Here is a 14,757-nt window from a genome sequence, read left to right as displayed (position 1 = left end):
GTATCAGTGATCTGTTCTGACATTTGAACTACGTAATGAACTATGCTGTTTTAATGAGAACAAGAACTTGTAAAATTAGATGACAAATGATTGCAAAGCCACAGAATATCCCTACCTGCAAAGAATTTTGCTATTTCCCAGTTTGTTTCTTTTCCATTGGGAACATGTGCATGGAAGTGTTATGGACAAAATTTATTCTATTATCTTTTTCTGACAGCATGCTGAACATACTGTCTTCAATGGAAAATAACAAAAACATTGGCATTTAAAGACTTTTCAAAACAGCATTACTTTAGACTATGCAGAAAATTTCCCTTGGGCTACTACATCCACCTATAATTACATTTATTTATATATTGTATTTTTACTATTATTAATAAATCCTGTAACATAAATAATTCATGAATTAATTTAAAATATAAGCACAGAATTTTTATGCTCTGCTTTCACATTCACTATGTGATTAATCATAAAAATCAAAATATCCTAAGGATACATGGACAGGACAAGGGTCTTTTAGCAAGTAATCTAAAAAGTAAATGCAATTTATCAAGCTCTTTCATCATGTAAAAGGATTGTGAGAGGGGCATTATTTATTTATTAGCTTACTTAAACAGTAATTGCTTATGAAAACCAAAGGCAAAACATGTAAACAAATCATCTTAAATGTCAGATTAATAAGAATATTGTAGCCTTTATTAAAAATATGGAGTTCAAATATTGAGGTTTATTTTACATTCTACTGTGTTAATAATTCTTATTCTCTTCTAGAGCACTAGCACTGTAGGTCTCCAGTTTTCAAAAGATGGGGTTCAAGATCCAGGCTTTTCTGGCAAGTACTTTATTTTAGAAATAACTTAATTTACAACGGTACTTTCAAATTGTTTTGAATTATTCTGAAGCTATTAGTTAAGTATTACATAAAGAATGCTCTTTATTAGTGAATTCAACATTGGATTGAACTTCACACAGCAGACAATCTAGACTAATTTTAGAAACTGTAGTGCTGTTGAGCATCTGATTTAAATAATTATATTTTGGGCTGGAGGTTTTGTCAGTAACTCTGATGTAAAATTGGTCATTGGCGCAAAGAAAGATATCCTGGATGGCCTTTTGTAGAACTCTTATGAGAATTATGGAAGGAAGAAATGCAGCATTGAAATGCAATTCTTTACTCATGCATTTGTACTTGGCAGTTGATTGAATAAAGATAGGTAAATACTTCTGTTCATCATTCAATTTTTAAAATATTTTTTGCACAGTACTGTATATTATGTCTTTCCAGTTACCAAATAGCAATACTGAGCTAATACAAAGCTAAGTACTCTTATTTCTGTTTCCCAAGCACCTTCCTATTAAATGTATAGTTGCCCAATAGAATTTGGCCTGCTTCAACTGTCCACCGAAGTGTGCTACCTTGCCAGGGACCAAGTGGTATCGAAACCACGTTTCCTTCCTTGTGGCTCTACTCTTTATCTGCCCAGCTGATTGTGAAAGCAGCAAATGGAAAGTGAAAAGGGGCAGAAATAGCCACTTGCATTCCTGCACTCAAGCCAGATAATGTTTGACGACCATGTAGAGGTTGCAGTATTATTACGGCTGCCCGTTAACACATCTACCAATTTTCACTTTCACTGAAAGCAAGGAAATTTAGAGGGGGAGAGGGAAGGTGCCAAAATCAACCCCGCCATTATTTCAGTATACTGCAGTACATTTCCAGTGTTTGCTTCACTCAGAATACAAATTTAATATCAAATAATTAACAACACAAGGAATGTGTCAAAAAAGAGAAATGGAAGTGTCACTTGCTGAGCATCCCACAGCCTCCACCAGCACAGATAGACGCACAATACCACTGGATTACTGAAATATGAATGAGGTCCAGTGGTTCATGCACACAACCCCGCTCCATGGAAGAAGCCCAATCCCCTGGCAAGTACAGTGAAGGGCAACACTACCACAATCCCAGTGTGTGGCCTTGAGATATAAGGGAGCAGAAAAAATAATGTTCAAGAAGACAAAATCAATATTCAAATTGGGGCAATTTGAGATTCCTGCTCTACCACACATCCCAAGTATGTCCTATTTTTTAAAAATATTTGGCAATTATAGCAGTAATTGGTTTTAGCAGCAAAGGAAGAATTGCAAGCTATTTTGTCCTTGTATAAGAGGTACCTTGGAACAAGTTGTTTCATATGTACCAGGAGCCACCAGACGAATATCTGAAGGTCTGCTTTATCCAGTGCTGAGCCTTGCTTTAGCATAACCCAGGGTAGCTCTTTTGCAAAAAAAAATCTATGTAATATCATTGAGTACATGTATTCACAACTTGTTGATGATTGTCTAGGTCATGATCTTGAACCGTTTAAAAGATCTAATTTAATTAGATTTTTACTTGCTCAGCCAATTGAGTCTCAGTTAAGTATCCCTACTCAAGGTAGACTACCTTTTGTCCCTAGGATGGCTTTTTGACAGTCTCTTCCATAATGCACAGCCTGCTGGTCAGAGGCCGTTTCAAACAGTTGAAATTCAGTTTCATATGAATAGATAACATTAAGTTTGCAGTCAATGCAATAAAAAATGATAATCGATCATTGCATGACTACTTAAAGTGCATGTGTAAAGATCTTCTCTCTGCTATTTTAATAGTTGATAAAATGAAATGTACAAAAAATCTATTAAAACAAAGCAGCACCATTCACAATGGTGATTTCCACCCAAATATATCATTACAAATGGATTTACTTATAAACTATTTCAACTCTGTTGTTTCTTCAAATGTAAATAATAGATTGCTGACTTGGTTTCATCTTGCTATATCAAAGACACTCCTGTTTATAAACATGAAAGCTCACCTTCCCCTGAGAAGCAAATTGCAAGTTGTTTGTTGTGTATTCTTGATTATCTATCAAACCCATTGTAAAGTTATACATAATCTATATACAGTATTCCTTCATATCTTGCTGGACAATGGCATAACTTGGGATGTGTGGTAGGTATATATGCATTTCAATGTGATATTAGTAGGGTTAAACTTCCATGAAACCTTATTTGGAGCTTGTCAAACAACAAATAAAGCACACTGTATGAAAGAGATGCCAACAATTATAACAGATAACCCACAATGTTTTTCAGGTCGTCAGAGCAGGGTTAAAGAGAGAGAAGAGTTTCTAATCAGGATGGACAAGTCAATTAGAGAAGTTTGAAGTCACTCTGCCCTATATTTCAATCAATGATCTGTACTTGATCCAAGTATCAAGTAATACTGTGTACTAAGTTTGCTAGTGGTTGTGTACATCTAAACATATAGCTGTGTGGTGTATGTACATACACTGTAGCGTTTAGGCAGCAAAGTAATGATGTTTTGAAACTCATTGGTCTAGGTTCTTAACTTGCCATGTGTCACCTGCTGCAAGTTGTGCCATGTTTATAACAAGCTGCCACTTGGCAACATCCCTGGGCAGCAATCTACCTGACACCTGCAGGGAGAGCTATGAAAGATATAAACCATTCTGAAGTATTAAACAAATTATAAATCAGAGGCTGAAATGTCTTTTCTTAAAATGCCGTTTCTTTTCAACTGCCAGTCTCAGATATTTAATCCTAGTACGTAGATATACCAAATTAGATCCCTTAGAGAATACAGATCACTCAACTTGCTACTAAAGTGCTAACATTATGTTGAACCTCTTATAATAAAATAAGACAGATGTGATAGGTCTGGATCAGCTGTGGGAAGTGAGAATATCCTGGGATGTCAAATGCCTAAAAGAATGATTCTCTGGCCACAAATATTCCTTAACACATTGAGAAATATACAGTGGGCACTTCAACATGGTAAGCTGCTATGAAAGTTGGCATTTCCCATATTATACAGTGTCTGTGGAGGGTCACTGTGTTACCAGGGAGAGAATTTACCTTGCAAATATCCAAGGTTTACACGATTCATCACATCACTGGCTGTTAAATTTGCTACATCCTCTACAGAACACACACACACATATAGAAAGAGAGAACGAGATTGTAATAGTGTTCAAGATGAAGATTAGTTTATATGCTATTGATAGAGAGAAACAAAGAAAGAAGAACCTACTATGGAAAATGTAGTACATTTCCCAAGTTATCTTTTTCTTTATTTTCCTTTAACTAAAAATACCATTTTGTTCAGATTATACATCAATAATTCAACTATGTGATGATTCTTGGTACAATTAAAACATAATAATAGCTAACTCTACTTATATTATTCTGTTTGTCCAGATTATTTCACACTGATAATACATTTATCTTGAATAACACAGCAATTCTATGAACACTCTCGAAAGAAGGTTGATGAACCGTAGATACAATTACATCTAGTGGTGATAACTCTGTACCAACTGTACCACCTCTAAATTTTAAAAATAAAGTGTCAGGGCATTGGGTTTAAGTGGGTTAGTCTCAAAGCTGGAACAATAAGGTTGAATTGAATGGGTTTCTTCATGTAGTGATATTCAATATTCAGCCAACATTTCCAAATATTCATTGACTATTATCAGACAAGCAACAATGATGAGAAATGCTTTATTAATTTTCTACTGGACAGGCATGTCATCAGTGGAAAAATTTTAACTTACTTTCAGACAAATAGTGTCAGATTTTGACTGATAGTTGAAATATAAATGGTATAGTCAATAGATCTACTCAAGAATATACACTCAGTGGCTGCTTTATTAGGTACACCTGTGTGTTAATGTAAATATCTACTGTAATCAGCCAGTCACCTGGAAGCAACTAAGTGCGTAAAAGCATGCAGGTGTGGTCAAAAGACTCAGTTGTTGTTCAGACCAAACATCAGAATGGGGAAGAAATTTAATCTAAGTGACTGTGACCATGGTATGAATGTTGGTGCCAGATGAACTGGTTAGAGCATCTCAGAAACTGCTGATCTCCTGGGATTTTCATGCACAACAGTCTCTACTGTTTGCAGAAGATGATGTGTGGGTGAAAACACCTTGTTAATGAGAGAGATCAGAGGAAAATGGCCAAACTGGTTTAAGATGTCAGGAAGGTAACAGTAACTCAAATAACCATGCATTACAACAGCAGTGTGCAGAAGAACATCCCTGAATGCATAACACGTTGAACCTTGAAGGGAATAGGCTACAGCAGCAGAAGGTCACAAACATATACTCAAAGGCCACTTTATTAGGAACAGGTGATACCTAATAAAGTGGCCACTGAGTGTTACCTCCTAGTATTTTAAGTCAGGTGGATCTGGAAGATCTCAGTGCTTGAGGTAAACAGATTTTCCAATGTGTGGCTGGAACATTATTACTGTGCCAACAGCAGAAAATGATCTGTGCTCACTAATGCCTGGCAGGCATTGGCAGCTAGTTATACACCCGTCCTAACATATGGATTCATTTGCATTCAGTTGTATGCAAGGAGATGAATACCATCAGAGGCTGATACTTTTAAAGCATTCAGCACCAGGGGCTGAATTGCTCCACGTACTTTTCTCAGTCAGTGGACAAGATCATTGGCCTTGCTCAAGATGGAGGAGGAATATTGACGATGATAGTAGGGTGATAAAAAGAGGAGGGAAGGATCCATACTTCACATGGCTTCCTTAATAATTGCTCTAACTACGACTCTCTGAGAAAGGCAAAGGAATTATACAGCATTGGAACAGGTCCTTCAGATCAACGAGGGCACACCCTCCAATAAACACCCATTTTACATTAAACACATTTTATTCTCCCCAAATTTCCATCACCACCCCTGAGATTCTGCACCCTGCACCCTAGTAGTTATTTATAGCCAATTAACCTATCAATCCTCATGCCTTTGGGACGTGAGAGGAAACGGGGTATCTGAAGGAAACCACATGCAGTCAGTGGGAGAACATGTAAACTACATGTAGTCAGCACTGGAAGTCAGAATTGAACATGGTTGCTAAAGCTGTGAAGCACAAGCTCTACCAAGTATACCATTGTGCCGTCTACTTATGTATGAAAGAGTCTTTTGACAAGAGACAATTTTATCAAAACAGTTGGTAAAAAGTTCAGCAAAATTTCTCAATTGCTTTCTTAGCAAACGAGGCTTTTGATCAGGAGCTCACATTGATAATAATGACTCTTAGGCTAGTGCTAGCAGTGTTAATCTGCATTCAATTGCTGAGCATCACACTTTAAATTAATAACTATAAATTAGGTTTCAATGTGAAATAATGAAAGGCTATACTTAAATATCTCTGAATTTTTCATCATAAAATTTTAACAATTTTATAATACAGCAACATTTTCCAAAGCAGTTCTTCAAAGAAGAGAATAAGATAGAAACTACTGATTTCAATTACTGGCTAGAAAGTATTTGATTGCTCCTAAGCAGACATCATTCTCCTGTGTAAAGACAGTTTTAGAAAGAATAATTAAATTTACCATTTAGAGGATTGATAAGAATAGCGATTTTTGACCTTACCAGAGATGAGAACTTTTTACTTTGATTATTTTAACTCCCGTTAGCGATTTGCTCTATGTATTTTGCTTATCCAAACTAAACTGCAAATTTATCCCAATCTACTATCATTTGCCAAATAATCAGTCAAGACACCGGGCTGTTTTTTTTAATATTAGAAAGGAAGACAACACCCACCGTATCCCGTTGTGGGTAAACCCAAGTGCTTCATTCTGTTTTTCACCAGTTCTGACAACTCTTGTCTTTCTGATCGATGATACAGGCTCTGTCTCTGTTGGTTGATCTTTTCATCCGCTTTACTGGTGTGCTTGGTTCCTTTTCTGCTCAATTTTCGGGCCCACTGCATGCTTTTGCGCCTCAGTAATGGGTGCTCTGATTGGTCACTAGACGTTGAGTTCCGATGGCTCTTCGCCACCCAGTGGTCTTTCGCATCTTTTGTCTCCTCACACTCATCAACATTGATTGAGATCTGAGACTGAGAAAGAGAGGGAAAGTATTGACAGTGCAAAACAAAGATCATTACCTAATCTGCTGCATAATTAGAGAAGTATCAGGGGTGATGGATAAGTTTGTGGCCTAAGGTAGAAGGAGATGAGTCATTAACTTCAAACTTTCTGCTTAATCACTGAAAGAGCTGAACTGCATGTGCATGTAACGACAGCTGTATAACTCATCGTCTACCTTAGGCCACGAACTTATCAATCACCCCTGCTGTGGACACTTTCTGGAGGTCCAAGATTCGTATGCTCCACGACCGCTGGACTAAGTGTGTAAATGTAGGATGGGACTATGTTGAAAAATAAACGTGCTAGGCTTTCTAAAATTGACTCCTTCTACCTTAGGCCACAAACTTATTAATCACCCCTCGTATGCTGGCACCAGAAGTGTGGTGACACTCCTCACTGACTTGATTTGATGCAAACGATGCGTTTCACTCTATGTTTTGATGTACGTGGAGCTAATCAATAATCTTTAACTCTTTGGCAATTAGGTAACATGAAATATTCACATTATGACGACAGAGTTGCTGAGTAGATTGGACAGTCACTGCCAATCAGCATTGACTGGTCAGATGCAGATCCAAGTCTGAAGGCCGGGCGAAGTCAAGTGGCGCTAAACGGCCACTCCTTTGCTTGCCTCTTCGGAAACAACTTTACTTCTATCTTTGATATCTCTTTTTTTCCTTTTCAGGGTGTGTGTGTGTGTGAGGGGATTCTTTTGAAGACCCTAACCTGGAGTTACACTATGACTTTGGTTCTTTGCGGGAATGGGACCCACTCTCAGGGCCTCACAACTGGCTGCTTTTTGAGGATGCATCCTGGAAGACAAGTGCTCCTTCAGGGTTCTGGAATTTCGTGGCTCTGGGGACATGCTGATTCCAGGCCAGTGCCTCCGAGTGAAGTGTCGCAGGAGAACACAGAACATCAGGAGCAGCGGGTTAGCTGCCGGGGGTTGTGTGTCCGGAGGGCTGCGCCTTTTTGGTGCCGACTCTCCGGCCACAGAGCTTGGAAAAAGCGACGCAACAGACTTTTAAAATCGTATATCAGTGAGTTGTTTGTTATGTCTCCCCTGTCACTGTGAAACAGGGACAGCTCTTTTTCCTTTATTAGGGACAGAGAGAGCCTGTGGTATGTTGAATTACTAGTTGAACGAATAGTTTTTGGGTTACTGCAAGTCTGTGTCTTTACTGATGCTTTGCTGCACGCTTGAGTGCTTGTTGGAGGGTACTGATGCTTTTTTGCTGGTGGGGGTGGGGGGTGTGTTGTTGCCTTGCTACTACTTGTGTGTGGGAGCGGGGAACTGGGGGGGCTTTGGGGTTCTAACGTTTTAACTGTTACTCATTTTTTAGGGTACTCCTCTGTTTTCGTAGATGTCTGCGAAGAAAAAAAATTTCAAGATGTATATTGTATACATTTCTCTGACATTAAATGTACCTATTGAAACTAGTTGAAGTCTGTAGTCACTCGCATTTTGAATTTCCAGTCAGAGGTGTTGTCTCAGTCAGGGCTGTCCATCATTAGCCAATATCCCCACAGTTGTCGTCAGGAAGAATTGGAACATTGGTCACACTGTGCAACCTTTTAAAGGCTTGTTACAGAGGATAATTCAGGTATAACTGGGCCACATTGCCAGACCATTCAATCAGTCTATGAAGAGGTGTTAAGCAAAGAAAAGGAGGAAAGACTTGCACTACAGAGTCCTTTTTGTAGCTTCAGGGCATTCGAAACACAGTCAATGATGTGCTTTTAAATAAAGTTACTTGGAAATTGGACCATTTACATCTATTAGATTTCATTAACAGTCATTAACATCAATCAAAAAATTATCCTCTCACACACCCCTCTCTTATCTACTATTTTCCCTCTCCACTCTCATACCTGTTTCAACCCAAAATGTTGACAAACCCTTCCCTCCACAGAAGCCGCTTGACCTGCTGAGTTTCTCAGGTAGATTATTGCTATTAAAGCAACAGTCTTCTCTGAACATATTTGGTCACAATGCACCTGATTTTATGTTTGCCTAGTAGCTGACATGAACCTGACAACACCTGGAGAGCAATGGCCACCTCTGCATCTACCAACTGCTGTTGAAGGGGTGATCTGCAACATGCACTTATAATGCAGAGAAAAAGATATAAAAACAAGCAGGTGTGGGTTAAATATTACAAATATTGGATTGAAGATTTGGTCTTTATACCTTGCAGCCTCAATTTTTAATTGCTCATTGTTGTTGGCTGTTGTAATCCATGTTTATGCATAATGCACAGCAGAGATACAGGCTGGAATTTTTGCCAGTGCGATGAGCCTACAACTTGCAGGGCTGTCATGGAGAGAAGTTCTTTAAGGCTTCATCGATTATCAAGGCTTATCACAGTGAAGGCAGACATGGGGATGTCTGCTGATGATTGCATGATGTTCGAATCTATTTGAAACACCTCAGCAAGCACACCATTTCTGCAGACATCAAGATCTAGACAACATTCAAGCATGGGAGGATAAGTAGGTAATAACATTCATGCCATTCACACGTCCGCCTCCAGCTGTAAAAGGAATGAAGAGCAAAAAGACATAGTAAAGCAGCTCCTCACTTCAGATGTAGAAAACAGGTGCAATTCTGTTCTGTAAATCCCAACTGGAATTTCAGCACTGGAAGAACAGAGTTTCTGAAAGAGCCTTCCATATGTCCGAATCCACAAGTCATCTTCCGTAATTTTCATCTAAAAAGCAAAAACAAATGATTTAGTAGTAACACACACAAAGAGGCAAGATGTCCAGTCCTGATGAAGAGTCCTGGCCTGAAATGTTGACTCTTTATTCTTTTCCATAGATGCTGCTCGACATGCTGAGTTCCTCCAGCATCTGCAGAATCTCTTGTATTATCACTCAGTAAATTGGGTGGGGCAATATAGCTATAAAGCTTCAAAATCATGGATGAAAGCTCAGGGAACTTGGAGATCGTTTGTGTTTATAGATTCAAAGTTACACATTAAATGCCATTCATTCAGTTGGGCAGATAGATATTTAAAACAAGGATTACATTGGAGAATTTGGCAGCACGAGAGCATAGCAGCTAGCATAATGCTTTCTAGCACCAGCAAACCAGGTTCAATTCCCGCCTCTGCCTGTAAGGAGTTTGTGCATTCCCCACATGACTTTGTGGGTTTCCTCCGGATGCTCTGGTTTCCTCCTACAGCCCAAAGAATTACTGGTTAGTAGGCTAATTGGTCACATGGATGTAATTGGGTGGCACTGTTTCGTTACCGCACTGTACCTAAGACAGTAGAATACTAGATTTTTATTTATTTAGGAAACCTCTGAAGTATTCAAACTAAGTTGTTAGCTGCACTACAGAACTCGACAGCTGGTGGATCATATCAAGGGGCTCAGAAGGCAGTTGGAGAGACCAGAAATTGTTCTCATGTGGTGAGGAAAATTTTAATTATAACAGAGTAACTGCAGTTGTCAATGGTTTCTGGAAAAGTGTGGTTTATATATTCAAAATGTTCCATGCAGCCAAAGTATAATTATCTGTAATAAAACATATTCAATGTCTCTTAATATATTAATTCTGAAGACCTAAGCCATCATTTATTGTCCATCTCGAAACATCCTTCAACTTTTTTGTTTTACTGTTCAATTATTTTTTTCAAAAGTGCTGCAATCAGTTTTTGCTTTGCCCCATTTTTGATATCTTTCCAGATTCTTTTTCCCTATCAGAGTATTTATGGGATGCAATTGAGGTTCACCATCTGACAGTTACACTGTAACCTGTTTGTCATGTTAGCATCCTCACAGTTTCAAATCAGTGATTCAGTGAAGCAATCTTAGCCCCATCACACATTTGCAACTCACTGCTCTCTATAACAACATCATCATTGTTTGCAACGACAAGGTGTCAATGTGCGTAGGAGAATCTAACTTGAAATGTTCCTTTAGGGGCACAATTGAGAAGCTCAGAAGGGATAGGCTGTTCAATGATAAATTCGAGGCTAATTCTTTTGTACTTTTAACATTATAAATTCATTGGAGAGAGATTTCAAAATGAGCAGTGGCAAATGGGTTCCAAAAACAGTGTCCTTCTGCAGGAAGATAAAAAGGTCAAAAAAATAAATTAAGAAATGAATTAATGGGAATTAATGTGAATTAATAGTTTGACTTTATTGTCAAAAATCCAGATTATGTAAAGCAAAAACTAGTAGCAAGATGTGGAATAGAAAAAGAGATGGATGAGACTGGGCAAAATGAGAGTATTGCAAGTTTTTGACTAGACGATTACTAAAATTAAGTCTGCAAGCCAGCACATTTGCAAACAATAAACTACATTTATTACTGGATTTTTGAAATTTATGGATTAATAAAACAAGATGTTTCAATAGATCACCAGCAGACTTTTAAAATAATTCAACCATTTAAAGTACTTACAGCACAAAGGTATCCAGAGCCAGGGGTAGTATCAAGTCCAAGTAACAACCGTGCAATTGGAATCATGTAATCTTTAACAAAAGACTGGCAAGGAATGTAGAAAGATTGAAACAATTAGTATGTTATAAAGTTAGTTTTATATTTTACATTATTTGCATACTATCTTTATTTCTTTTTCAGTTTGCTTGTTGCTACTTACAGGAACAAAGACCTTTTTAAGTCATGAAATAGAACAAAAGCAGCTGAAATGCTTTGCAACAATAACTTGCATTTATAGACCATGTTTAATTCAATAAAATGTTCACAGAAACATAATCAAACTAAGACATGTCAAGGGTCTGTTATTAAAGTTGATTAGAAGTTTGGTCATGGGGCAGTGTCTTAAAGGAGACAAAAAAAGCATAGGATTAAAGACAGACACTTCCCGAATACAAAAATGCTTTACTGTTCAATTAATTTTGCCAAAATATTGCACCCTGCTTTTGTTTTGCCCTATTTATTATCCTTAAACACAGGTGACTCTGCAGTTGCTGGAAATCCTGAGCAACACACACAAAATGCTGGAGGAACTCAGCAGGTCAGGCAGCATCCGTGGAAATAAATAAAACAATTGACGTTTTAGGCCAAAAGGGCTGGAAAGGAAGTAGGAAAGGCAACAGAATAAAAGGAGGACTAGCTAGGTGATAGGTGAAGCCAGATGGGTGGGAATGATAAAGTGCCGGAGAAGGAGGAGGGGTACCGGTGGGAATTATTTTTCCTCCCTTTCCCTCTCCTTCTATTCTCCACTCTGACTTCTTACCTCTTTTTTCACCTATCTATCACCTCCCCCTACTGTCCCTCCTCTTCACTTTCTCCCATGGTTCACTCTCTTCTCCCATCAGATTCCTTTACCCTTTACCTTCCCACCCACCTGGCATCACCTTTCACCTTCTAGCTAGTCCTCCTTCCCTCCCCTCGACACCTTTTTATTCTCCTGTCTTCCCACAACATTTCCAGTCCTGAAGAAGGGCCTTGGCTCGAAACGTCGACTGTTCCCTCATTTCCATAGATGCTGCCTGACCTGCTGAGTTCCTCCAGTGTTTTGTATGTGTTGCTCTGTTTATTATTATTCAAGATTCCTTTTTTCCATTGGAACATTTATTTTGCATCTGAGAAGTGCAAGGATTGTTACATTTAAAAAAAACCTTTCTGATGCTTAAAATGCGCTGCCATCTTCTCCTCCCGCCTGAATTATCTTCATCTACTTCAAGTATTTGCTTGTTTCCCTTAGATGATGAAATGATCTCTTGTTCACCCACTTTGTGTGGCAAACTACTCAACACCATGAAAAGAAATCTGCAACAAGAAATTTCTTGTGTTTCTCACTCAGTACAAAAACAGTAACAGAAGTGGTAAGAAGGGAGGGAGCCTTACTTTTCAATTAGCATTGTTAAACCCAATCTAGAACGAGTTGATTCTGTTCAATGGTCACTTAAAATAGCAAAATGCTTAATCTTACAACAGTGATCTCCTTCAGAGAAGGATGACAAGAATGAAACAAATGGGGAAAGATTGTGCTACATTAAGACCACCAAAAAGTCTGTGCCAATGACTTAGCATTGCTCAATAATTGACCAAAGCAATCAAAAAAAACTTCAAGCATGGAAGTGTTTATTCAATGTAATAATTCTAGCACTTTAGAAATTTTGTTTTGAAAAAAACTATGAGCACACAAATGATATGAACATGCTTGAGACTAAAAACAAAACAAAATGTAGCCAGATTGACTCATATCGTAAATAAAACCAGATACTAAGGTTGAGGAACTCAGTGAAGAGAGCAACTATTTGTATTTACTTTAATATCTAAAAGCCAAGTGGAAATACTTAGGGCAATTTTCACTTGTCTATTTCTGATAACTTTTTTCTTTTGACCCATAACATTTTTTCTCCTCTTGGTGTTGCTGAAAACACCATTCCTCATAACTGTCTCCCCAAAAACACCAGCAGTTCAGACCCCTTTCAATACTCCATACTTAAAGGAAAAATATTCAGTCCCATTCCAAAGAGAAATTGCTGGATCTCTTTCATCTCTTGTCCTTATCCACTCTTCCCACCCTCGCACCAATTATGTAAGTGACTTGTCAGCATACAATGAGCCATCTCATGTGAATTCTAAACATGACAATGATTTCAGTCTCCTGGTGGTGCTCTGAGGCAGATGGAGAGAGGCTGGCTGGTGCAGACACACTGGGATTACTTGTCTAATATGCTCAACATCAACATAATTAATTTTTAAAACTTCCTTTTTCTGTCAATGGTATGCTACTAAAGAAATGTCTTAAGATCTAAAACTCATTATCAAGTCATAGCAGACATCATGTTGCTGTAGTCTCTTAGAAAGAACTATCTAATTATTTCCACTGCCCCCCCCAATTATTCCCTTTTCATGTGTGCATGCAATGTCCTTTTGAATCTCTCTTTCAATCACCCGTGGCACCTTGTATGGGTTGTACTGGGGTCAGGTTTACATGCTCATGAACCATTGGGTTTGGGTCAGACATAGCATTAACCTGTAGCACAGAGATATGGATACATGGAAGAGACAATGAAAGAAAGAGATAATTATCTTAATGTGTGCGAGAGAGGGAAGCGAGGTGGAGGGGGAGCAAGAACAAGAAAGAGGGGGAGAATACAGTGGCATGCAAAAGTTTGGGCACCCCGGTCAAAATTTCTGTTATGTGAATAGCTAAGTGAGTAAAAGATGACCTGATTTCCAAAAGGCATAAAGTTAAAATGACACATTTCTTTAATATTTTAAGCAAGATTACTTTTTTTATTTCCATCTTTTACAGTTTCAAAGTAACAAAAAAGGAAAAGGGCCCAAAGCAAAAATTTGGGCACCCTGCATGGTCAGTACTTAGTAGCACCCCCTTTGACAAGTATCACAGTTTGTAAACGCTTTCTGTAGCCAGCCAAGAGCCTTTCAATTCTTGTTTGGGGGATTTTCGCCCATTCTTCCTTGCAAAGGGCTTCTAGTTCTGTGAGATTCTTGAGCCGTCTTGCATGCACTGCTCTTTTGAGGTCTATCCACAGATTTTCGACGATGTTTAGGTCGGCAGACTGTGAGGGCCATGGCAAAACCTTCAGCTTGCGCCTCTTGAGGTAGCCCATTGTGGATTTTGAGGTGTGTTTAGGATCATTATCCTGTTGAAGAAGCCATCCTCTTTTCATCTTCAGCTTTTTTACAGACCGTGTGATATTTGCTTCCAGAATTTGGTGGTATTTAATTGAATTCATTCTTCCCTCTACCAGTGAAATGTTTCCCGTGCCACTGGCTGCAACACAAGCCCAAAGCATGATCGATCCACCCCTGTGCTTAACTGTTGGAGAGGTGT

General features: G+C 38.4%; 1 protein-coding gene across 5 annotated transcripts in view; it reads right to left on the bottom strand.

Moving 5' to 3' along the window:
* The window catches only part of kcnt1b (potassium sodium-activated channel subfamily T member 1b), a 416,707-nt gene that overhangs the window by 8,493 nt on the left and 393,457 nt on the right, over positions 1–14,757 (bottom strand). For 4 of the 5 annotated variants that reach the window (XM_072240265.1, XM_072240261.1, XM_072240262.1 and 1 more), the window contains 4 exons: positions 11,382–11,465; positions 9,548–9,676; positions 6,637–6,934; positions 3,919–3,981 (listed from right to left, as the gene is read on the bottom strand). In XM_072240265.1, coding sequence (XP_072096366.1) covers positions 3,919–3,981; positions 6,637–6,934; positions 9,548–9,676; positions 11,382–11,465 — 574 coding nt within the window. The remainder of the gene's footprint in view (positions 1–3,918; positions 3,982–6,636; positions 6,935–9,547; positions 9,677–11,381; positions 11,466–14,757) is intronic. The other variant, XM_072240263.1, reaches the window with a different exon arrangement.

This window comes from Mobula birostris, chromosome 22, assembly GCF_030028105.1.
Source record: "Mobula birostris isolate sMobBir1 chromosome 22, sMobBir1.hap1, whole genome shotgun sequence".
In the NCBI taxonomy this organism is placed as follows: Eukaryota; Metazoa; Chordata; class Chondrichthyes; order Myliobatiformes; family Myliobatidae; genus Mobula; species Mobula birostris.
This window is presented reverse-complemented; position numbering and strand designations above follow the sequence as displayed.